General features: G+C 55.6%; 1 protein-coding gene across 1 annotated transcript; it reads right to left on the bottom strand.

Annotated features, from left to right (window-relative positions):
• Positions 1–325: 325 nt before the first annotated feature.
• ERBB2 (erb-b2 receptor tyrosine kinase 2) lies at positions 326–24,044 on the bottom strand. The gene is made up of 27 exons (XM_004434565.3): positions 23,760–24,044; positions 17,372–17,523; positions 16,243–16,456; positions 15,375–15,509; positions 14,999–15,067; positions 14,700–14,815; positions 14,430–14,571; positions 13,453–13,572; positions 13,041–13,167; positions 11,037–11,110; positions 10,860–10,950; positions 10,462–10,661; positions 9,961–10,093; positions 9,786–9,876; positions 8,899–9,059; positions 6,412–6,459; positions 4,937–5,075; positions 4,733–4,855; positions 4,330–4,428; positions 3,864–4,049; positions 3,574–3,729; positions 3,380–3,455; positions 2,907–3,053; positions 2,407–2,504; positions 2,013–2,201; positions 1,470–1,722; positions 326–1,326 (listed from the first exon to the last, which is right to left on the bottom strand). The coding sequence occupies exons 1-27, from the start codon at positions 23,830–23,832 to the stop codon at positions 971–973; spliced, it is 3,768 nt and encodes a 1,255-aa protein (XP_004434622.2). The 5' UTR covers positions 23,833–24,044; the 3' UTR covers positions 326–970.
• Between the last annotated feature and the right edge of the window lie 1,000 nt (positions 24,045–25,044).

Here is a 25,044-nt window from a genome sequence, read left to right as displayed (position 1 = left end):
CACACAGTAGACACTGCCTCTTCTTTCCTCTACCCGTTCCTCCCCTGCCCCTCCCCAGAGGGGGAAATTATCCCATTCTGGTGGGTGGCCCTAGGAATTCATTTTTTGGTAAGCAAGAATGATCTGGTTGTCAAAGGGCTCTCAGATCAGAATCCCAACTCCCAGATCCCCCCAACCCAAAAGCCAGGAGACTGGAAGAGAGGCTCCTCAAACTTGCTGAAGATTCCTATCCACTCCCTCCAGGAAAAGAAGAGTTGAGTGTTAAGTCAGGAGGTGAGCAGTAAGGGATGGCACAGAGCCATCCCGACATAGGCTGGTGCCCAGCTGTTTTCCAAAATATATTTGCCAATGGAGAAAGTGGGTGTGGAGAAGGGCCATCCCTCCCCGAAACCCAGGGGCACCCCTTCCCTTCCACAGTACCCACTCTCCCCTGAGTCCTTATTTCATCTTAAAAAAAACAAAAACCATAAGTAAAAACAAAACAGAAAAGCACTCTGTACAAGCACTGGATCTGGGGGCTCCTGCTGCTCCCTTCTTCCTGGGGGCAGAGTTGGGTCTCAGGGACAGTCTGTGTGGGCTGCTCTTGTTCTTAGACACTCCCTTGGGCCCTTCCCCTCCTAGGCCCAGCTTCCCTCAGTCCTTCAGTGACCAAGATCTGAAAGAAGAGGGCCAGGCTGAGCTGCTCCCTCAGATGAGCAGACTGTGTCTGTGGCATCCATTGGACCCTAGAGTCTGCTGGGGCAGGACTCTAAAATCAATCAAGACTCCCCAGTGCTGCCCCCTCTTCCAACCAGGCTGGGCCCCTCTGAGCCACCTGGGAATTGGAGGAGGAAAGAAAGTTCCTGGTATGGCGGGCTCCCCTCGAAGTGGTCCAAGGGCCCTCTCCCCGCCTGGTCCCAACGCAGGCCAGAAGGCAGGCCTTCCCCACTCTGAAGGCTCAGCAGGGCCTCAGCAGAGTTGGCCTTTGGGCTCACACTGGCACGTCCAGGCCTAGGTATTCCGGGTTCTCTGCTGTAGGGGTCCCTTCAAAGGTGCTGGGCGGAGAGCCCCGCTCTGATGGGTCCTGGTCCCAGTAATAGAGGTTGTCAAAGGCTGGGCTGAAGGCTGGAGGAGGGTGGGGCTGAGAGGCAGCTCTGCCCCGGGGTGCCAAGTACTCAGGGTTCTCCACGGCACCCCCAAAGGCAAAAACGTCTTTGACAACCCCATTCTTCCCTGGGGAGAGAGTCTTGGGCCTTTCCAAAGTGGCACCAGCAGGTCGACAAGGAGACAGAGGGCCCTCTAGGGGTGAGGGGGGCTGCGGCCGAACCTCTGGCTGGTTCACGTATTCTGAAAAGGCAAGAAAAGGGGGCTTGTCAGGGGACAGAACCCATGTGTCCCGGCTACTACCACTGCCCTCATAGTGGGCCCTGGGCCAAGCACCCCCAACTCCCCCACCTCCCAATCTCTCAGCTCAGGCTTGGACTCCATACCGGGCTGGGGGCTGCAGGACAGGGGGGCAACGTAGCCGTCAGTCTCAGAGGGCAGGGGTACTGTAGGGTCCTCGCTGTACCGTTGTAGAGGGCTGGGGTCATGTTGGGGGAGGCTCTGCAGTCCCTTGGCTGCCCCCATTCCCAAGTCACCATCAAACACATCAGAGCCAGCCCCTTCTGAAGGCGCCAGTGGAGACTTGGGGGGCTCCTCCTCGGAGGGCTCCAGCCCCAGTGTCAGCTCACCACCGCCACTCTGGGGACGAAAGAAAAGGTCATGATGGGAGTCATTCATGGATCTGGGATAGAGACTCCACGAGGTGACAGGGTCACAGGAGATGAACAGAAGTCACCTTTGGGTTATGACACAGTCACCGTGGAGAGAATGGGGTCACGGGTTGGAAAGCAGTAGGAATCCTCGTTAGGGATAATGGGGTCTCCATGAGAGGAGATGGTTGGGGGGACATCAGAGAAAGGGACCCTAGTCCATTGGGGTCGGGAGACGTAACCAAATCCACCCACCACAGTGTGAACGAGGGCACTGACCCTGGAGGATGAGCTGCGGTGCCTGCGGTGGGCTGTGCCCCCAGCACCGGGGGCAGGGTCTGGGCAGAAGAAGCCCTGCTGGGGTACCAGGTACTCCTCAGCATCCACCAGGTCCCCCATGTCGTCATCCTCCAGCAGCGAGCGGTAGAAGGTGCTGTCCAAGGGGCTGGCAGGGCCCAAGTCCTCATTCTGGGGAAGAGGGAGACAGAGGATGGCAGCCTCTCCCCAGCCCAGTGTGCAGCCTCCCAGGAAGGCTTAGGGAGGACAAGAGGGATGACGAGTCAGGCCAGGGCTGGGCTTGGAGGCCTGGGACCCAGGAGTCATCTCCCTTTCCACCCTCTGCAGGAGAGCACTCTCAAGTCATAGGCAAGGATGGGGAGGAAATGCCCAATACCTGGATGACCACAAAGCGCTGGGGGTCCCTGGCCATGCGGGAAAATTCGGCCACCAACTCCCGGAACCTCGGCCGACATTCAGAGTCAATCATCCAACCTGGGGGCGGGAGGGAGCTCAGCATCTCAGCTGTGGCTGCAGCCTGCGTGCCGCCCCGCTCCCTCCCTCTGCAGTCTAGTCTAGACACCCCCAGTTACTAGAGTTCAGAGCCCTCGGCTGGTAGAGAAGAGGTACCAGACTCAGGGCCTGAGCCAGAACATTTGAGAATCTCTATTAGTATCCCCTTTTATTTTGCATATAGGTCTCTTTCGAGCTGGTCCTCTAGAGCTCCTCTGGACTGGTACTGTAAAAGGGAAGCGAGACCCTTTTGAGGCTCCTTTAACCATACCAGGGCTCCTGGGTCCACATCCTGCTCTTGGCCCCCTCCCATGCCCTTTGTAGGCCCCTCCACCCAGGACCTCCCACCCCTCCTCCAAGCAGCTGGCACAGCTCAGCACGCACATTTGACCATAATCATGTAGACATCAATGGTGCAGATGGGGGGCTGGGGCAGCCGTTCCCCCTTCTCCAGCAGGTCAGGGATCTCCCGGGCTGGGATCCCATCGTAAGGTTTGGCCCCAAAAGTCATCAGCTCCCACACAGTCACACCTGGGCAGAGATGAAGTTAAGAGGTGGGAGAACCAGAGGGAGCTTTAGTGTACTGAGCCCCAAAGCCTCTGCCCAACAGCCTGGTACCACAGGGGAAGGAGGGGAGGGATGCGATGCCAAGGGGCAGGAGCCACCCAGTCGTTCCCCAATCCCTGGGAAGTGCACAGACCCTGGCAGGTTGAGGTACTGGCAGCCCCTCCCTTCCCTCTCACATTCACGGTAAGGTGTCTCTTAATTCTCCCCATCCTGGCTCTCATCCTTCCACCAACATCTCCCCCAGGGCCACAACTCCTTGTCCACCCCTCCCAACCCGCCCCACCACGCACCATAGCTCCACACATCACTCTGGTGGGTGAACCGCCGGCGGAGAATGGATTCCAATGCCATCCACTTGATGGGTACCTGGGAGATCAGAGGAGGAAGTCCTTGAACTAGGTGTGGTGGGGAGGTGGCTGTTCTCAGAGTTCTCCCAGAGGCCAGACCCCACTCCACCTTGCCTCAATCTGCTCCCTCCTCTAACCTTGCCCCCATCCGCGTGGTACTCTGTCTCATCAATGTCTAGCAGCCGAGCCAGTCCGAAGTCTGTAATCTTGACATGGTTGGGACTCTTGACCAGCACGTTCCGGGCAGCCAGGTCCCTGTGCACGAGCCTCACGTCCTCCAAGTAACTCATCCCCTGGGATCAGAGGCATCCATGTGGACCACGCTCTGGCCACACCCTCCCAGGAAATCTCCCCAACCTAGCCCTGCGTGGAGACAGAGGCTTACCCCCAAGGGCACCTGCAGAGCCCAGGCCCCCTAAGAGCATACCTTGGCAATCTGCACACACCAGTTCAGCAGGTCCTGGGAGCCCAGGCGCCCACGGTGTTCTCGGACGTGGTCCAGGAGGCAGCCATAGGGCATAAGTTGTGTCACCAGCTGCACTGTGGAAGTCAGGCAGATGCCCAGGAGGCGGGACACATATGGGGAGCCCACACCAGCCATCACATATGCTTCCTGGGGGCAAGGGTACACACTGAGAGGGTATGGGAGACCACAAACCCCCAACCACCACACACCCCTCCTGAGGGCCAAGGCAGCCTAGGGACCCTCACCCAATCCAACCCCATCCATCACAAACCAGAACCATGGCCCACAAACTGGGGAGGTTAAGAGTCGAGGTTTGGGGAATCACAAAGTGTCTCCCCAAACCCAAGGGAAGAGAGAGCCCAGAGCCCAGACCAGCAGCCAGGGGGTCCCTCCTGTACTCCCGGTTGGAGAGGGTGGAGAGGCTTACGTCCAAGATTTCTTTGTTGGCTTTGGGAGATGTGTTTTCCCTCAACACTTTGATGGCCACTGGGATTTTCACATTTTCCCCATCGGGGATCCAGATGCCCTGGGCAGAAAGAGGAGGATGTGAGAAGGAAGAGGGCCAGCCAGATCCAACCTGCAGTCAGTCCAGAAGGTCATTACTTGTGCTCCTAATACCCTTCCCCACCCTTGAGCCAACCCCACCATTGAGCAACAACCCCACTATTGAGCCCCACTCTCCACTCCCTTTCCCCTTGTTCCAGCCTCTGTAACTGCCCTACTCAACAGCACGACCCCCAGCTCTTGGCTGTCTTCCCCAAGGGAACCCTTGGCCACACCCCACCGATCCTCTGGGACCGCCCACCCAAGACGTTGGCCCCACCCCTGACCTTGTAGACTGTGCCAAAAGCTCCGGATCCAAGCACCTTCACCTTCCTCAGCTCTGTCTCTTTCAGGATCCGCATCTGAGCCTGGTTGGGCATCGCTCCACTGGGCGTCAGCGGCTCCACCAGCTGGGGTGAGGGGGCGGTGTGTCAGTGCTGGGGCTGGGCCGCAGACCCCAGGCCGGCAGGGAGGCCCTCAGACCGCCTCACCTCCGTTTCCTGCAGCAGCCTCCTCATCGTGTACTTCCGGATCTTCTGCCGCCTTCGCTTGATTAGGATGCCGAGGACCAGACCAATGACCACCACCAGCAGAATGCCAACCACGGCAGCAATGATGGACGTCACAGGGCTGGGGGTGGGAGCCAGGGTCAGGGACTGGGGACTAGTCTGGGGCAAGAGGGATGAAGGGGCCCCAGGGAGGAGCATAGAGGTCACTGGCATTTGAAAAGGGAAGTTGGAAGGATGACCCACAGGCTCCGATCCTCTCTTTCCTACTCTAAAACCTCCCTTGGCTGCCTACTGCCACCAGGATAAAGACCAAACTCCTTGCTGGGCATTCAAAGCCCTCTCCACCCACATCTCCAAATTGTCTATGCTCTTCCCCATGGCTCTACACTAGGATTCTCAAACTTCCTGACTAAGATCACCAGGGAGCTTGTTAACATGCACCAGTCTGGAGCCCCATGTCCAGAGATTTTGATTGTGGTATGGGGTGGGGCCCTGGAATGTGTACCCAGTGATTCTGATCTAGCCAAATTTTTCACTCATAGGTCATGATTTTCCACACTTCCCAGCCTTTGCACAGGCTGTTACTCCTGCCTGGACTACCATTTCTCAGTGGGATCGTCTTTCATGACTTGGCTCATCCGAGGACAGATGGAGCTCCTGGGTGTTGACCCTACATTGTGGTCATCCTTGCCCCTCCCTTGCTTAGCCAAGGGCTGGCACATTGCAGATCTCTAGTGAACGCTTGTTTAATGGACAATGATTGCCTAGGACAGACTCCAATCTGTTTTTCTCCCCAAAGCCCTTCCCAAAGCTCCCTACTGCCCAGAAACCAAGTCCAGCCCTGTGGCCTGGTGGTGAGGGAGGGCCTCTGCCCTCCAGATCTGGCCCTAACCTGACTCAGACTTCACGCCTTACTCCCTTCTCTGTGCTTACTCAATGGCCCACCACACCAGAAGCTTTGAGCAAAAACACCTTCGATTTTCCTGACCCCTCCCCCAAAATGCCACCTGGTTGCTTTCCCCCTAATGCGAGTGACATACCTGCCCCTTTTTTAAGGCCTGGCTCAAATGCCACCTCCTCCTTGAAGCCTCCCGCCTCCCCATTAAGAATTCATCCTTCCCTCCTCAGCGCTGCAGCTGCACTCTCTTCTCAGTCTACCATGAGTCCCAGGGAGCTGAACGCTGCCTGCCTGTGTCCCTTCGAGACATCTACCTACTGGAGTGGGGAGGTACTGGGTGTCTGCGCTGTCTTTTCCGGTTCCCCACTCCCCCAAGCACCCTGAGCAGGTCCTCCGTCCACTTTGTTGAAGCGAATTGAGAGGAGGATCAACAGAGCAAGAGTGGACTGGCAAGGGACATGTGTCATGTCAGGAGACCCCCTCCCTGCAGCAGTGACCACCCAGGGGCCGGTGGGGGACTGAGGGACAAGATGGGGTGCGTCCTGGGGATCAGGCTGACCTGGCTCTCTGCTCAGCGGGACAGCCCTTGTTGTCCAGGTCCACACAGCTGTAGGAGAGAGAGAGTTCCGTCAACAAGGTGGGGATCCACCTCCTGGGTTCACTCCAGCCTCATAACAACCCCAGAGGTGGGTGTGGCTGGGTTATTATCCCCATCTGACAACAGCAGAAACTGGGTTCAGGGTCACCAGCGCTCTTTCTACCATCCCACAAGGGGATTCCTTCCCCAGCCTGCAAACCCGCACCCCCTGCTCCCCTGCACCTCACTGTAGGGGGTGGGAAGTGGAGGGCACCCAAAGGATCAAGTCCAAAAGCTCGACTATTCCCCCCATAAAAGAATGCCAAGGTAGTAAACTGGCACAACTTCTGCAGAGGACAGTTTGGCAAAACCTATTAAATAATGTCTGTGACCCAGCAGTTCCACCTCTCAGGATATACCCTAAAAGTGCCTACACCTGTATGCTGGGCCACATGTACAAGATGCTCACTTGTAGGTGGAGCTCAAGTGCAATAAGTGGCAAAAAAAAAAAAAAAAAAAGGAAACAAGCTCAATCAATATCCCTTAAACAGGGACGCGGTTAAGTAATACTACACCCATGCTGCAGACTGAATCATTAAAAATAAATAGCAGGTAGATCCACGTGCACTCACAAGAAAGGACCTCCAAGATATATAAAGTAGGGCAGGGAGCAAAGAACAATTTGTAGACTCTGATCCTATTTACATATTAAAGAATGCACAGGGCCGGCCCCGTGGCTTAGCGGTTAAGTGCGAGAGCTCCGCTACTGGCGGCCCAGGTTCGGATCCCGGGCGCGCACTGACGCACCGCTTCTCGCCGCGTCCCACATACAGCAACTAGAAGGATGTGCAACTATGACATACAACTATCTACTGGGGGCTTTGGGGAGAAAAGGGGGGAAAAAAGGAGGAGGATTGGCACTAGATGTTAGCTCAGGGCTGATCTCCCTCACAAAAAAAAAAAAAAAAAGAATTAAATTAAAAAAAAAAAAATGCACACACACGGGGCCAGCCCGGTGGCATAGTGGTTAAGTGCACGTGCTCCGCTGCGCCGGCTGGGGGTTCGGCTCCCAGGCGGGCACCAAGGCACTGCTTGTCGAGCCACGCTGTGGCAGCATCCCATATAAAATGGAGGGAGATGGGCACACATGTTAGCCCAGAGCCAGTCTTCCTCAGCAAAAAGAGGAAGATTGGCGACAGATGTTAGCTCAGGGCTGATCTTCCTCACACACACACAAAAACCAAAATTGATTATATATGAGTTGAACTATATGAAATGGCTATTTCTTGATCATTTTTTTTTAACTATTTATTTATTTATTTTTCCCCCAAAGCTCCAGTAGATAGTTGTATGTCATGGTTGCACATCCTTCTAGTTGCTGGATGTGGGACGCGGCCTCAGCGTGGCCAGAGAAGCGGTGCCTCTGTGCGCACCTGGGATCCGAACCCGGGCCGCCAGCAGTGGAGCGCGCGCACTTAACCGCTAAGCCACGGGGCCGGCCCTCTTGATCATTTTTGAACTACAAAAGCAGCAATCTTATATGACTCAACCTAATATAATATATGTTTATGTAAATGTGTAGAGAAAAGCCTAGAAGGATGCACAGCCAGAGTGAATCTGGTAGTTCTCCCTGGGAAGGGGAGAGACTGGGTGGGGGGGACAGTGGAAGGAAAGGGCACATTTGTTTGCAATGTTTATACTTTTATATTGCTGAAAACGTTCATCCCAAGGATGTATTCATGTATTTCATGTGTAATTAAAGGCAACTAAATAAAAAAAATAAAACCAATAGGGTAGATCACCATCTTAGGACGTGGAAAAACATTGCAAGACTCTGTTAAGTGAAAAAAAGCAATTTACAAATATGTATGATCCCATTTTAGTAAAAAGAAATATATGTTAGAATGTGCACAGATAAAAACAACTGATGAGTAATTATATATATATTTAAACATATTTTATATGTCATAATAATAATATATAAGATGTGCACAGATAAAAACAACTGGAGGAAAAATATTACAAATTTTTAACTGCGGGGATAGAAGGGCTAGCAACATTCATTTATATTTCATGTTTTTTTTTTTTAAAGATTTTATTTATTTATTTTTCCCCCAAAGCCCCAGTAGATAGTTGCACGTCATAGCTGCACACCCTTCTAGTTGCTGTATGTGGGACGCGGCCCCGGCATGGCCGGAGAAGCGGTGCGTCGGTGCGCGCCCGGGATCTGAACCCGGGCCGCCAGCAGCGGAGCGCGCGCACTTAACCGCTAAGCCACCAGGCCGGCCCTATATTTCATGTTTTAATTAAAAAATTTTTAATGTACTCCTTTTGTGATCAGAAAAAAAAAGATATGAAAAAGAGTCTCAGGGTAAACAAAGGCAGAGTTGTCCCCCTTTTAAAATAAGAGCTCCAGAGAGGCTCCTGGAATGAAGCCCTCCTTTCTGCAGAAAAGGCCCTCAGACTCACGAGTGGGTGCAGTTGATGGGGCACGGCTGGCATGTGCCCTCCTCATCTGGGAACTTCCAGATGGGCATGAAGGAGAGGTCAGGTTTCACACCACTGGGGCAGCGAGCCACACAGAAGGGAGGGTCTTTGTAGTGGGCGCAGGCCACACACTGGTCAGCCTCCTGGGAGGGAAAGAAGCGTTTGTAGGGAGCTGGCACCCACACCCCCAGGGCAGCAGAATCAGGCCCTCGGGTCCCCCTCGTGCTTCCCGTGGCCACTCAGCAGCACTTTCACCCGGCTCCTGGGACAGCCCCAGACCTGCTGCGTCTGCCGCCCCTTCTCTTCACTCAGCCCCCCCCTTCAAAGCTATCCCCAAGCTGACGGCTTCCGGTGAAGAACTAGAGGCCTAGGAGGGGAGTGTGTTACCTAAGGTATAACAACAAATAATAATAGTGACTAATATGTAGAAAGCCTTTCCCGTGCTCAGGCACTGTGCCAAACCCTATTTTAAGAAATTCTTTCTACACCCCAGTGAGGTAAGTACTAGTATAATATTCATTTTACAAATGAGCAAACCAAAGTTGGAAGCAGGGCCTGGATTTGAATCCAGGTAGTCTGATGCCTAAGCCCACAGGTCTAACCACCTTGGCACAGCCACAGCCAAGAACACAGGCTTCCCTGGGACATTTGCATAGTCCCAAGAGTCTCAGAGTCCACTATACAACTCTTGCAGCCCCCAGGATCCCAGCCTCCTTCCACCCTCCTGCTGTTCCACCCCCTGCTGCTCAGGTCTGAGCTCGGAGCCCTCTCCAGGGATATTTTACCAGACTCAGCCAGGTCCCTGGCAATCCCCCCGCACCCCAGTCCTTGCTTCCCTCCACCCAGCTCTGAGCCCACCAGCACCTCACCGATCCAAAGCAAGTCACTGAGCCATTCTGGGGCTGACACTCGGGGTGGCATGGCAGACAGTACCTGTCCTTCACGTACTCCCGGGGGAGCCTGAGAGAGGGGACGGCCAGTGAGGGGATCTGGAAGGATCTCCTCTGCACCCCTCCGGCTGCCCGCCTCCTCCGCCCTGCATACCCCTGCAGTACTCGGCATTCCTCCACGCACTCCTGGCCCCGAAGGAACTGGCTGCAGTTGACGCACTGGGTGGGCCCCGGACCCCAGCAGTGCCCGTGGGCGCACAGCGGGTAGCAGGCCAGGCCCTCACCCACTGCAGTGAGGAGGAAGGGGGCAGAGGGGACTCTTAAGGGAGGCTCCAGGTCCACGGGAAGCAGGGGAAGAGGCTGTGGGGGGCACTTTGGGCTGGAGAGGTGGGGAGAGGTGCTGGGCAATGCAAGGAGAGAAAGAGTTCTGAGGTTCCAGGAACAGAGAGGAAAGGGAAGGGAGGGACGCCAACACAGTGTGGCAGGACCCAGCTAGAAGCCATGCCAAGAGGTCAAGCCAGGCAGAGCTGTGTCAAGAATGGTGCACCGGAGAGAGGCAGTCTGTACAAGTCCAAGACTGCCGCTGCTAGGGGCCCGTGGGCACTCCTGTGTGCTGGCAGACGGGGAGCATGCAGCGTTGGGCTCCCTGTCTTACCACACTCGTCTTCTGGCCGGTTGGCACTGTGGAGCAGGGCCTGGTGGGGGTTCCGAAAGAGCTGGTCCCAGGGCACCGTGTGTACGAAGCAGAGGCGGGCATTGTGGTGGACGAGGGCCAGCCCACTGCTCAGTTCCCGCAGCGAGCGCAACCCCAACCAGCTGATGCCCAGCCCTTGCAGGGTCAGGGAGTAGGCACCACTGTGGGAGGGGGAGTGCTCAGCTGCAGGGTGGACAGCGCGCCGCCGAACCTCCCTGGTCAGCAAGCGCTGCCCTCCCCTTCCTCCCGTCCCCAGCACACTCTGCAAACTCCCATGGAAAGGTTGGGCTGGAGTCCTGGGGAACTGGAGTACCCACCCGGCCCAAGGCTTCTCCCAGGCCCCCTCCCCTGGTGCTCACTCATGCAGAACTCGGCCGCGGATTACTCGCAGGTTCTGGAAGACACTGAGGTCAGGCAGGCTGTCTGGCCACGCTGAGATGTACAGGTAACCTACAGACACAGGGTGAGGCTAGGGGTGTGGGGACAGGACGAGGACTCCCAGCCCCTTGGGAGCAGGATGCAGAGCCAGAGCCCACCTGTGATCTCCTCCAAGGTCTCAAACACGCTGAGCTGCTCAGGCTGTAGGGGGCCAGTGCTGGAGGCTGGGTCTCTAGAAGGAAGATTAGGAGAGGAGTCAGCACAGCCAGGAAGGGCGTAAGCATGACCCCCGGGGCTGGCCCTGCCACCCTCCTCTCCCCTCCTCTCTATTAATGACTTCACTTAAACCCTTTGCCCACCAAACCCGGCTGTTCCCATCCTGAGCTTCAAAGCCCAGTCCCTGGATTGGCAGGATCTAGCAAAACAGTATTTATAGCCTTTGATCTAGAAATCCTACTTCTAGGAATGTGGCCTAGAGAGACACTGGCCCCTGTTCCCAGAGGCATGTCCAAGGCTGCTGTCTGTAAAAGCGAAAATTGAAAATGACCTAAATACCCATCAGTAAATAGGGGAGCTCTTTAATATAATCCTGATCTATCCAGACCATAGACGAAAAACGAATTTAGGAGCGCTTAGTATCTGCCAGGCATTGTTCTAAGAGCTTATGAATATTGACTCATTCAAACTTTATAACCACCTTATGAGGTTGGGACTATACTGCCCCCATTTTACAGATGAAGAAACTGAGACACAGCAAGAAGGTCACATGACTAGTAAGTGGTGGAGCCAGGTTTCAAACCCAGGCAGTCTGGCTCCTGAGCTGGGCTCTCAGCTGCTCTCTGCTGCCACCTGCTCCACGGCTGTTGAAAGCACAAGGCAGCTCAACGCAAACTGTCATGACCTACTCTCCAAAGCAAGGGGCAGACAATACTCACAGTATGCTCCCACTTACATAAACCAAACTCCCCAGCAAAATTACTAGAACCATGTTTCTCTGTGTGTGTGTCTATGTACGTGGAAATGGGCTAGAAGAACACACACAGGGCTGGCCCCGTGGCTTAGCGGTTAAGTGCGCGCACTCCGCTACTGGCGGCCCGGGTTCAGACCCCGGGCGCGCACGATGCACTGCTTGTCCGGCCATGCTGAGGCCGCGTCCCACATACAGCAACTAGAATAGAAGGATGTGCAACTATGACATACAACTATCTATTGGGGCTTTGGGGAGAAAAAAGGGAAAAAAAGGAGGAGGATTGGCAATAGATGTTAGCTTAGGGCCGATCTTCCTCAGCAAAAACAGAGGAGGATTGGCACGGATGTTAGCTCAGGGCTGATCTTCCTCACAAAAAAAAAAAAAAAAGAAAGAACGCACACAAACTGTCAACAGTGGTCTCCTCTGGAAAGGGGAGTAGAGGGGGCAGAAGTATTGAAGGGAATTTTCTCCTTTTTTTAATACACATTTTTATTGAAGTACAATTCACATACAGTAAATGCACAGATTTTCAGTGTACAGTTTGACGACTTTTGACAAATGCATTCACGCATGTATCCACCACTCCTGTTGATGTACAGAACATTTCCATCACCCCAGAAATTTCCTTTGTTTCTCTTTCCAGTGCCCCCACCCCAGGGCAACTGCTGTTCTGATTTCTATCACCGGAGTGGTTCTGCCTATTCTAGAGCCTCACAGAAAGGGAATCGTACAGCCTAGACTCTCTCTTGTCTGGCTTATTTCATTCAACATAATGTTTTCGAGACTCAAGTTGTGTGCATCCGTAGTTCGTTTCTTTTTATTGCTGAGAATTTCGTCGTATAGACAGGCCACCATTTATTTATTCACTCACTTATTGACACACACTTGCATTATTTCCTATAACGGGGGGCTATTATGAATGAAGCTACAATGAACTCAAGAGGAATTTCACTTTATCTGGATGGCTTGACCCCCACACAAGTGCATGTTCATGGATAACATGTCGTTTATGAAAATAAGCCCCCCCAAAGTCCCTGCTCCCTCTGGTCTCCCACCTGCTTCCTCTGGCATCCCTGGCCTCCCACCTCTGTTTCCCACCATCCCCCAGAGATGCTGCCACTTCCGGGTCCTCAGGATTCAGTGACTGCCCTGATGCTGCCTCAGCCCGTTGTGCCACTCTGAGTATCCTTACCCCTCAAAGCTCTCGGGCAGAAACGCCAGGCTCCCAAAGATCTTCTTACAGCCGGCAAACTCCTGGATGTTGGCACTGGTGACCGCCCTCACCTCCCGCAGGTGTTCCATGCCCAGACCATAGCACACTGTGGGGAGGGGGGCAGGTGGGGAAGGGACCATCTCAGCCCCCACATGGGGCACCAGGAACTCAAACCCCCCGGGGTCCCGTCCACAGGCCCCTCCTAGGGCCACAGGCCCCCTCCCCACACTGGCAGGAGAGATGGAGGAACTTGTGAGACTGATCTGGGGAAGGCCAGGGACAGGGAGGAAAGGACTGGGTCCTAGGAGGGTCGGAGGAAGGGGGGCGAGGCCAGGCTGGGTGTGCAGAGGGTAAGGAACTGCAGCCTGGCTCGGGGGTGGCCACTGGGTACCTCGGGCACAGGGCTTGCTGCATTTCTCACACCGCTGTGTTCCATCCTCAGCTGTCACCTCTTGGTTGTTCAGGGGACAGACCAGGGTGCAGGATCCCACGTCCGTAGACAGGTAGTTGTCTGAGGAGATCGGGATCATGTGTACACGTGCTCTGGCCCTTCACGCCCCACCATGAGCAGTGTCACCATGCCCAGGTAGTACAATAAGAATGATATCACCCAATACTGAAATGCCCTGACTGCATGTCTGAGCACGCGAAATTCATTTACTCCTCACAACAGCAGTGATAGACAGTTAGATTCCCGTGTTGCCAAGAGGGAAACCCAAGCAGAGTTTTAGGTAAATTACTCAAGGTCATTGTGCTAGTAAGTGGAGGAGCCAGGATTTGAACCCAAACGGTCTGGCTCTACACTCTGTACTGTCAGCCACCACGGGGAGGGTACGACCAGGACCCAGGAGCCCACTCCTGTCTCCCGTGAGAGGAGGAAAGGGGACCCCAGGTCCGAGATCAGTCCCTAAATGCCCATCGGTAAATAGGGGAGCTGTTAAATAAAACTCAGATCTATCTAGACTATACAATAAAAATTAACATTTAGGAGCACTTAGTATCTGCCAGGCACTGTTCTAAGAGCCTATGAATATTAACTCATCCAAACTTTATACCACCTTATGAAATTGAGACTATACTGCCCCCATTTTACAGATGAGGAAACTGAGACACAGCAAGAAGGTCACATGACTAGTAAGTGGTGGAGCCAGGTTTCAAACCCAGGCAGTCTGGCTCCCGAGCTGGGCCCTCAGCTGCTCTCTGCTGCTACCTGCTCCACGGCTGTTGAAAGAACAAGGCAGCTCGACACGAACAGTCATGACCCGCTCTCCAAAGCAAGGGGCAGACAATACCCACGACATGTTCCTATTTACGTAAACCAACCTCCCCAGCAAAATTACTAGCACCCTGTTTGTCCCTGACACTCACAAGGACAGGCGGTCACACAGCTGGCGCCGAAGGTATACCGGCCCTCAGGGTTGGGCATGGACTCGAAGGTGTCCGTGTTGTAGGTGACCAGGGCTGGGCAGTGCAGCTCACAGATGCCGCTGTGGTTGAAGTGGAGGCAGGCCTGGGGGGACAGGCAGCTGGTGGTCACTGGGGTGTTTTTCCCTGGTGTCCAAGGGGCCAGAGGGAAGACCCAGGTGGGGTGCCCCTCCCCTTGCACCCCTTGAGGAGTGGGGCCCAGTGGGCACGTACCAGGCAGTCGGAGTGCTTGGGGCCGGTGCAGCCGGCAGCACACTGCTCGTGGCAGCAGTCGGTGGGCTGCCGACCCTTGCAACGGGCACAGCCAACAGCACAGACAGTTCGCGTCACTGTCAGACAAAGGGCAGGATGAGGGCTGGGTGGCAGCCCCAACACCCGGCCTTCACCAGCAGCACCTTCTGGGGAGACTTCTTGCCCGAGGGAAGACACCCAAGCCCTGGTCCCCCCCTCCCTTGTCACCTTGCTTCTACCCAGCCCCTGCCCCCCAGATTCTGGGCCTCCCTAAGACTCACAGCTCTGACAGTCCTTGGAACTTTCTCCCCAACAGTAGGAGTCTTGACAAGCTGGAGAACAGGGTTGGCCTGGGGAAAGAAACAGAGAGACAGTGAGAGAGAGAGAGACCAGGAGGCAGAATGCACAGCGAGGGAGAGACCCAGGCAGGAAAAGAGGACTCCAAAAACAGAGGTACAATCTAGAAGCAGACGGAGACAGGACAGAGGACCACAGAGATGAAGAGACGCAAGAGACGGCAGGAGGGACTGAGAAAAGGAAGTGGGTGGTGTGAGTGTGGGGGTGGGAGGGCGGCGGGGGGATGTAACCCAGGAGTTGGGGGTCGTTAGGCTGTCTGAGAAAGAGAGGAGGCTACAGGTAGGGAGGGGCGTGGCTTACAGGCCCGTGAGCGGTTGGTGTCTACCAGCGTGCGGACCAGCCGGTTGTTCTTGTGGAAGATGTCCTTCCACAAAATCGTGTCCTGGTGGCAGAGCTGGGGGTTCCGCTGGATCAAGACACCTCCCTTCAAGATCTCTGTGGGGCAGGCAATAATCAGGGGCTGCTTTCCCCGTCTGTCACCTTCTGCCCTCCCTTGGGGCCTGTCTGCCTTCTAAAAGCGGAGCCAGCCTCTTAAACATGCCCCAGCTTCCCTGGGGCACAGAGAAGACACCTTCAGCCTCTTTCAGCCCTACCAATACCACCCCACACACACATGAACAAACTGAGATCCAGGGAGGAGTGAGCTGTCCACGTCAGGGTCCAGATGTCCAAGTCACTTTCTCCTCTCCTCCCACCTCTACTCTGTGCACACTGCTTAGTGGTTAAAAGAGAGACTCGGGAGTCTGAAACCCAGCCTTACCACTAACTAGCTGTGTAACCTTGAGCAAGTCACTTATCCGCTGTAAACCTCAGTTTTCTCATCTGTAAAATGAGAATAACATCGATGCTTCTCTTGCAATATTATAGCACAACTGAAAAGGGACGATGCATGCAAAGCACCTGTCCACAGAGTTTGGGACACTGTCAGCCTCAGGGCTGCCATGTACAGTTACACAGGTTGTTCACTGCACATGTGCACTCAACCAAGAAGCAGCCTGCATCCTAATTATCAAACTGTGTGGGCACAAGCTGTGACTTCCTGCGAAGAAGGGAAATCTTTTTCTAACCTTGACAAGGGCACCTTTCCTAGCTCCACCTGCACCCATCCAGAAGGGCCCTGGTGAGCTCTCAGTAACCAAGAGAAAGTGTCAATGATAACGATGACCACCTGTGAGGCTTCGAAGCTGCAGCTCCTGCAGCCCTCCTGGGGCAGCACCTATAGCAGAAGTCGCATTGTCCAGCAGGTGTCCATTGTCCAGCACGGCCAGGGCGTAGTTGTCCTCAAAGAGCTGGGTGCCTCGCACGATTCGCAGCCTCTGCAGTGGGACCTGTCTCACTTGGTTGTGAGCGATGAGCACGTAGCCCTGCACCTCCTGGATATCCTGGGAGGGGACAGGCCAGGGCTGAGACAGGCCTGGGCCCTGGAACATGGCTGCCCCCTCAAGGCCTCCCCAGGGTTGCCCAGTGCTTGGGGATCTTGGGCAAGGCCCCTAGCCACTGAAGAGTCCTGCTCCCTCATGCATAAAACGGAGATCAAGGCCGCAGTCCCCACCTCCCCAAACCAGATTCTTGTATGATCAAGAAAGATAATGGCTGGGGGGGGCGGGGAGCACTCTGCAAACTGTGAGCCAGTGCCCCGCCCTCCTGCACCTCAGTTTCTTCATCTGTAAAAGGAAAGGCCAGCACGAGATGACGCCTGCGATTCAAGAGACCAAGCATCGCACATGTGGCCCCACTCTGGGGCACCGTGGACACAACCCAGCAGGCTGGTTTCCGCTTTCCCTCCTGCTCATGACCCTTTCATTTCCCATTTGATCTTCAAAATGGGCCCCCAGGGGGAGTCAGAGCATGCCTATTGCTCCCAATATACAGATAGGAAAACAGACCGAGTGAAGCCAAGGGCCTAGACCACGTTCACATGGCTTGTCAGTGGCAGAACTGGACCTGGAACCCACATCTCCCACCAGCCCTTTCACTACTCCAGGCGGGAGAGGGACAGTGGCTGGGGCAGTTGGACAGGGGGGAGTGATAATGCTGGCAAGAGAGGAAAAAATTTAGCAAAGGAACAGATGCATTCCACCCAGATATGTCCACAGCCAGCCACGCTATAGAGAGGGAGTCAGCTGGTCTTGCAGCAGAGCGGGTAGGGGTTAGACATCAGAAAGGACCTCTCAGTTGAGGAACCACAACAAGAGAGGAAATATAGGGCAGGGGTACCCTCTTCTACCACCCATCTATAAGCAGAGGGCTCAGCCCAGCTGGAGGCAGGGCCTGGCCAGGTTGCTCGTGGGCCTCACCTGCAGGAAGGAGAGGCTGGCATCGGCGGGCAGGTAGGTGAGCTCCAGGTTACCCTGCACCACCTGGCAGCCCTGGTAGAGGTGGCGGAGCATGTCCAGGTGGGTCTCGGGACTGGCTGGGAGCCGCAGCTTCATGTCTGTGCCGGTGCACACTGGCAGGAGGGAGGAGATGGGTCAGAGGACACTGCCCGGTGAGCTTCTCCAACCCGGCCGCCTCCTGCATACTCAGTCCCCACAGTCGTGCCATCTCGGACTGCGAGGAAGCACAACTGAAGGACCCCTCCTCCCATGTCCCTTGCACCTGCAGAAGGTGCAACAACAAAAGAAAGTTCACAAGTTTGGGAAGAGGAGAGAAATCAGGGGAGAGGCTCCTTCTGACTCAGCCGATCCTGAGCATCCCAAGGGGGCCCCACCGTGCCAGCCCTAGGGAGCTTGCCCGCCCAATTCAGAGGGTTGGCTGGCAAAGAAAGCCTCCCTTTGTCCCAAAGGCACGACTCAGGGCCAAGGGGTAAAAATCCCCCAAGAGAGGCGATGATGAATCATGGATCCTCTGGATACCCCCTGCCCCTCTCCCAAGCAAACAAACTCAGGGCATTCTCCCCACCCCATTCCAATGCCACCCACATGCCAACCTCCTGGCAAGGAATACCCACCCCCACAATGCCACCCAGAGAGTAGGGAAGGAGGGTCAGCTGGAGTCATAGCTGGGGCATGGAGACTACTGGGGGCTTGGTCCCTGTAGGGACCTCTGGAATTCCCCCAGCAGAGAAAAGGGTCATCAGACCCCAACTATGGGCATCCGGACCCAGGCTGCAGATCCTGGGCAGAGTGACGCTTGCTCCGAAGGCTTCTACGCTGGTCCCTCACCCTTGCCACCTCCTCAGGGCAAGACTCCAGAACCAGCAGGCAGAATCTATGCCACGAAACTCCTGCCACAAGGGCACTACGTCAGTCCTGTGTACCTGCCCGGTGCCAACCATCAGCCCAGGGGCATCAAGATGAACCACTAGCCCAGCCCACCTGGACCCCAGCCGGGTGTCCCTGAGACCAGCAGTGCCCACTAAGCCCAGGGACACCTCAAGGGGTAAACTTCCCCTGGTGAGGGGCGCTTTGGGCAGCAGCTGGCACCATGCCTGACAGCAGGGGGCGAGATTAAGGTACCCAGTTGAACCCGTTTTTCTGCTCTGGTGAGAAGATGAATCACGTAGCGCGCGCGTCTTGCCCAGGAGGGTGTGCCAGGGGGAGGCGGGTGGAGGGCACCCCCAGATACACAGGCCCACAGGCGCCTGCGCTGCCTGGAATTCCTGTTGGTCTCCACTCCACCTCCCACGGACTCCATGCAGATCCAGGGGACAGCAGAGTGGCTGACCTCAAGGTCTGACACCAGGGCTCCTGCTCTCCCAGCAACTTGGAGCCTAAGGTCAAATCCTGGCGGGTAACGAGAGATACCCCCCGCCTCCAGAACACTAGGGAAAGGCTGGTGGAGCAAGACCCCGGGGTGCCTGCCCAGGCCAATGGCCATGAGCTGGCAGCCTCCCAACGACACCCAGAGTGGTCTCCGCTCCTACCCTTCTGGGCAGATAGGGAAGGAAGCAAAGAGGGAGGAAGGGGAGGGCCCAGAAATAGAACTCAAGGGTCCCTTCCCCCAGACTCCCAAGAGAAACAGGAGCTGGGGGTGGCAGGCTAGGCCCAAAATAACGCCCCACTGCCAGGACCTCCCCCGGCCTCGGCAGCTTCAGCTGCTTTGTAGGCACAGCTGTCTCCAGGCCCAGACCCCAAGGCCCTGGCCCAAGCCCGGGACAGGGGCAGGGACAGGGACAGGGACAGGCAGAGCTGGGGCAAGGGCTGTCTCCACCCCCTGCGGCCCTCTGCCGCCTCTAAGGGACACCAGCTGTGGCAGCCAGGCAATAGGAAAACAACAACAATGGGAACACTGGGGGCAGCAGCATTAACTGAGCGCCTACTGTGTGCCCAGCAGGCACTCCAGGTGGAGCATCATAACATCCCCTAGAGCCTGGGACTGCGACCTCTATTTTGCAAAGAAGGAAACTGAGGCTGATGGGTTATTCTCCCAAGATCACAAAGCTTGTGAGCCAGTGATAGGGGCAGGATTTGAACTCGCATCTATCTGACTTTAGAGCCCACATTCCTTCCACGAGGCCTAACTGCATACACACAAATTCACCCCACACCTTTGTATTCACAAAGGTAAATACACCAACTCTATTGATGCCACTGATAAACATTACAGGCTCTGGGCAGCACAGGGTGGCTGGGCTGGGCGGGAGGACCAGAAAGAGTGGCAGCCCCGCCCCACTAGTGAGTTTGTGTCTCACTTAAGTCTGATTAAAACTCTTAAGTGTTTATAACAGGTGGTAACATTGGTACCCTGAGACCTACTCCCAGGGAGCTGGAGGCCCGATACCCCCATCAACCTGACATGAAGCCCAAAAGGCCCTCTTGACACCTCCCCTACGTCCACCTCCCTCCCCTTCACAGGCCCTCCCACTCCCCCCATCTCACCAACCTCCCCCTCCCCAGTCCTCACCACAGTCCCCACATCCACCCCGCCCCCACTGATTCTCTTGGAGGGCAGGACGTCCTGTTCCACACAGGGGAGTTCTGTTGACTCCAGGACACCTGCCCCTCAGGAGCCCCAACACCCAGCTCTCCAGAGCAAAGTCAGCGTGAGGCAGGACCAGCCCAGAGCCAGGGCAGGGCACACAGCGGGCGCTGGGTAAGTGTATGCCAGATGAACAAAAGAACGAATAAACGAATGAACTCCAATCAACTATTTCCAAACCAAAAGGGACCAGTTGAGATCATGGTGTCCATCCCTATGCTTAGAGGCTGGTCAGGGTCCCCCGTGTCCTTCTGGCTGGACTTCAGTGATCAGCGTTTGGTCCCAGCTCTGGGGGTGCTCTCAAGTGGGTTCTCTGCTCCCCACCAGCCGTCAGCCTCAGCTGCTTCTCTTGCTCACCAACAAGAAAGCCAATATTTCCTTTGGTTTCCATGAACATACCCGCATCCCCAAAGCTCACCTCCCCCAGACCCACGGGCCAGATCCCATTCTAGTGACGCCAGGACTCACCCCCAACACACCCCTGGTGTATCAGGCCTGATACCAGACCTGGGGCCTGAGCTCAGGGTCATCAGACCAGAACCCTAGCTGGGCCGCTCACTGTGTGACCTTGAGCAAGTCCCTGGACCTCCAGGGCAGAGGCCAAATCAGATTCATCTCTCTGCCTGGCCATGCCTGTGACTTAGTAATGAATATTCACTGACCTGAACTTGGCTGTAGGGAGGGGATAATAAAACAATAACAACTCTTACTCTCTGCAGGGAAGTTAAATGAGAGTTAAATGAGATAATGAATCAAAAAGCAGTCTGTAAACATGACAGGGCTTTGTCAACAAAGCTGGGCAACACCAACATTGGCCCTAATAATTCTCCCACTCCCTGAGAGTACACACCCCTGGCCCTACCTCCGCTCTCTTCCCAGGGGTGGGGAGGGAAAGGGGTCTCGCAAGAGACGGAGGTGTCACCCCAGGGGGGCTTCCCACAGGTCAAGGGCCAGGAGGGGGATCTCTTTCCAGATCATTCCAGCACCCAGGGGCAGGCACAACTACCTGGGCCCAACACCAGCCCCCAACCCCTGCCCCACACTGGTCCTTCATGCTTCTACTCCAGCTGTCTCCCTCACCCACCGCCTTGCAGGTCCCACTGGCCTCTGCCCCGCTCCTGCCCTCAGCCCCCTGCAATGCCAGGAGGGTCCAAGAGGAAGGCAGACATCGGCTGAACAGGGAGGGGGAGGACTCTGAAGCCTAGAGGGGACCTCAGGGGGGCCCCACTCACCCCACTTTCTATGGCCCAGATAAGGGAGCTCATTCACCTGAGTAAGAGTGGCACCTGTCCCCCAGTCCAGCCACCTGGCTGCCCCTGAGGCTTCGCTCAACCCATTCCTGTATGGATGGACATGGAACGAGACTTTGACCAACTCTTAACACCTCCTCATTAGAGTCCAAAAATGCCCTGGACATTAGTGGGTCACTGGGAAGCCCTGGGTAAGTCACCTCATTTCTTTGAACTTCAGTTTTCTCACCTGTGTACCTCCTTCACAGGATTGTTGCAGACAGAAAATGAAACCGTAATGGAGAAGCACTGGCACACAGGAAGCATGCTGTATATATTTTAAAAGTTAAGGCTTGGGAAGTTCATACAGCAGGAGTATGGGTAATTCTCTTTTTGCATTTCATCCTATCTTTTCAATCGTTTTTTCCCTGAATATTAAAATGAGATTACTTTCCTTGAGTATAGTAAAAAGAAGGAAGGAGGCTGTTGGGAGAATCATATGGGAATTAAACTATGAGCTTTGCAAGATAAAGAAGATGTGTTTGTTGCACTTTACAAAACCTTGACCTCTAAAAAAGGATCCCAGGGAAATGCTGACCCTCTGGGCCTTTCCGTCTCCCCTTCCCCCACATTCCTGCCGCAGCCATTAGCCCTGGGATATAATGGGGGTACTACAGGCAGCTGGGTGGTGCGCTGCCATTTTAACCATTCCCTGCACAACACACAACCTAGCAGTGCAGGCTGAGGGGTGAGGAAGACCTGAGGAGGCCCGGGTCATCAGTGGGAGAACCGACCCCTCAGGTCCCAGCAACTCGGCTACTCTCCACCTGCTCAATTCGAAGGCCCAGGTGAGGAGGGCAGCAGCTCAGCCTGAAAGCCCAGCCTGGCCTCACCCTTCTCCGCAGAAGGTCAGGGGTGAAGATACCCGCCTGGAAAACAGGGAGGGGAAGGATGGGCTCCCGAGAAAGAGGAGCCTCCTTCCTTGGAAAGAAGGTGTGGGGCCACCTCCTGCTGTTTACAGCAGCTCTGGCCCGGCACCTTGAGGGAGTTCCTTGAGAGGGCAGAGTTCAGCCGAGTCCCCAAGTCAGCATGGAGACTGCTGTTTGGCAACACAAAGGCCAAACACACAAACACACAGACCACACAACTCAAGAACACCCTAGCATAGACGCCCCTCAGATAACACAGCAATGCTCTGACAGAAGGGCCCTCGGGCAACACACAGACAGGATGACACCCACCCCTTCTCCAGACTCCTCGACCTATGGAGACCACCCACTACTTCCAGAACACTCTCATTTTGTCTTCCCCAGAACCCCATGATGCAGGGAGCAGCGTCCCCCATTGTTCAAGGTAGATTAATACAGTGATTTCGAATGTGTGGTTGGAGGTCGCACTGCCTGGGGTCCAATCTGGGACCCACCACTTACTCTCTGCTACTTATTAACCTCTTTGAGTCCAGGTTTTCACCTGGAAAATGGGAATACTAGTAGGACTTCTCTTATAGGGTTGTTCTATTCAAGGAGGGAACACATGCAGAACACCTGCACAGAGCCTGGCACAGAGTATATTCCCAGCACACGTTACCTCTAATCATTATTGCATACAGATGGACAGATGCGCAGGACACACACTGCCCCCACCCTGCCCCCCCATAACTCTTCCCCACACACAGCGTGAAGAAAAAGGCAGGACAACCCAGCCGTCCGCATACCCCTGTCCCGTCCTATTTCTTAGCCTCCCTCCCGCCTCCAACTGCCCAGAAATCCCTCCCTTAGAACTCTCCCATTCTGAGCCCCAGACCAGGAAACCCACCACCACCCCTCCGGGGCCCATGCTCTCCAAAAGTCATAAAGCACAGTCTCCAAACTGGCCCTAAAGAAAACTTCTTCAAAACAAACGCCTCCCCCTCCCCCCACCCCCGACTCCAGCATGAGGCAACTCTGCAGTCCGACTGGCCTCTCTCCTCCCCGGCTCCGGCTGGACAGGTTGCTTTCCCCACCTCCCCCCACCACACCCCGATCCTGTCCGAAGCTGGAGTAACTAAACCCTATCTGCCGAAGGGGGGCGGGGGGGCCAGGGGGAGGGGCAGGCGGAAGAGACCCCCGAGAAATCCAGCTCAGTCCAGTCTGGAGGCGGAGGCTGCCAACTGGAAAGGCTTTGAGAAAGCCTGAGGGGGCTCAGAAGGGGGAACACGAACGCGCACACACACCATGCAATACACCCTTTGAGGGAAAACTTTCTGAACAATTTCAGAGAACTTTTTTGACAAGTTCCCGGAGCCGTCGCGGAGTCTGGAAAGCGCCAGTCCCTTGAATGGGACATCTAGAGCCGCTCTGGTGTAATTACCCCCCGTCCCACCTTCTTTTGCCCCCTCCCCGCCGGGGGCCGCCTGCTCTGAGCGCCTGGACTGCCCGAAACTTCGGGTCGGGGAGCTCGTATGGCCCCTCTGCCCCCGCCGGCCCGAGGATTTCCGCGGGGGTCCCAGGCTGCAGGGTCCCGTCACTGCTCAATGCCCACCCCACACCAGACCCACCTTGGGTGCCCGCGGCTCCAGGGGGCAGGAGGGCGAGGAGGAGCCCCCAGCGGCACCAGGCCGCCAGCTCCATGGTGCTCACTGCGGCTCCGGCCCCATGGCTCCGGCTGGACCAGGCTGGGAGGGCGCCGGGCGCGTCGAGGGGAGGGGGCTGGGCGCTCGGCGCCGGAAAGGGCACCCTGCGAAGGGGCGGGCGGCTGCCTCGGGGGGCTCTTCTCGGCTCTCTGGGCACGATGGAGGGGAATCTCAGCTCCACAACTTCATGCCTGTACTTCCTCAAGGCAGCCCTCCTCCTCCACCTCCTCCTCCTCCTGTGATTGGGAGCAAGCGCGCTCACAACTCGCCCCCCCCCACCCCCTCCAACCACATTCCAGCAAGTCCCTGGGAGTGGCAACTCCCAGCTTCACTTTCTCCCTCTCTCGGCGCAGGCCGGGGTGCGTCCGTCCCAGCGCCCGGACGCTCGGGCTGCCTGCAGCAGTTCTCACCCGTTCCCAAGGAGAACCCCCAAAAGGAGAGGAGGGTGCTCGTGACCCCTCCCTCAGGAGTCTGGAGCAAATGCTTTAGGCTGACATCCTTAACTCTCTTTTAAGTCGCAGGTTTTATCGTAAACATTCCTGGCGAGTTTGCATCCTACTCCATCGCGTGCCCTGTTTTCATATCAAATAATGGTTTTCCCACCGCATCCTTAAGTAAAATTGCTAGTCAATAGTGGTGTATTTCATTGGTGGCTTCCGGGACTCCCTGGCGTAGCTTTTCGAATTTCTTAGGTATCTTTTTCAGTCTGAAACGCGTGGTTTTAAGGGGGTCTACAAGTTTGGGGGAGAAGAGAGTCAAATTGGAGAGACTTCCATCTCAATCCTTCCAAGAATATCCCTTGTGTTTCTTTACCGGGGCACTCAGCACCCCATACATCCAGGGTTTCTTCTGTGTCTCTTGCCTTTTATTAGCCTGCTCAATTCCACCTCCCCGCCCTGCATTCCACCGGGAGCCCCGGACCATGTTCTTAAGGCCCCGTGGGGGGGGGGGGGGATTGGGGGTGGGCGAAGGAAGGAAGGCATGTTTTTGTTGGAAATTCCAACAAAATATTGCATGGGACATAGTTATACTAACAAATTATTCGCTGTTTATCTGAAATTCAAATTTAACTGGGCATCCTTATTTTTATTTGCTAAATCTGGCAACTCGAGTTGGCATGCCTCAGCCAAGGGCACGCCTGTGTTGGTCAAGAGGGGATCAGAGGCACCTACTGGGGACTGGAGAGTGAAGGACGCTAGCGTTGCTTAAG

The sequence above is a fragment of the Ceratotherium simum genome, chromosome 16 (assembly GCF_057802395.1).
Source record: "Ceratotherium simum simum isolate JZ-2026a chromosome 16, ASM5780239v1, whole genome shotgun sequence".
Taxonomy (NCBI): domain Eukaryota; kingdom Metazoa; phylum Chordata; class Mammalia; order Perissodactyla; family Rhinocerotidae; genus Ceratotherium; species Ceratotherium simum.
The sequence above is the reverse complement of the archived record's forward strand: the minus strand, read 5'-3'. Positions and strand labels throughout refer to the sequence as shown.

Excerpts from the sequence above, each read along its gene's own strand:
- ERBB2 (XM_004434565.3), bottom strand. The coding sequence starts at position 23,832 with ATGGAGCTGGCGGCCTGGTGCCGCTGGGGGCTCCTCCTCGCCCTCCTG. Across the intron at positions 17,524-23,759 it reads TGGAGCCGCGGGCACCCAAG|TGTGCACCGGCACAGACATG; the intron begins GTGGGTCTGGTG and ends CCCTCCTGCCAG. Across the intron at positions 13,168-13,452 it reads CAGCAAGCCCTGTGCCCGAG|TGTGCTATGGTCTGGGCATG; the intron begins GTACCCAGTGGC and ends CCCTCCCCACAG.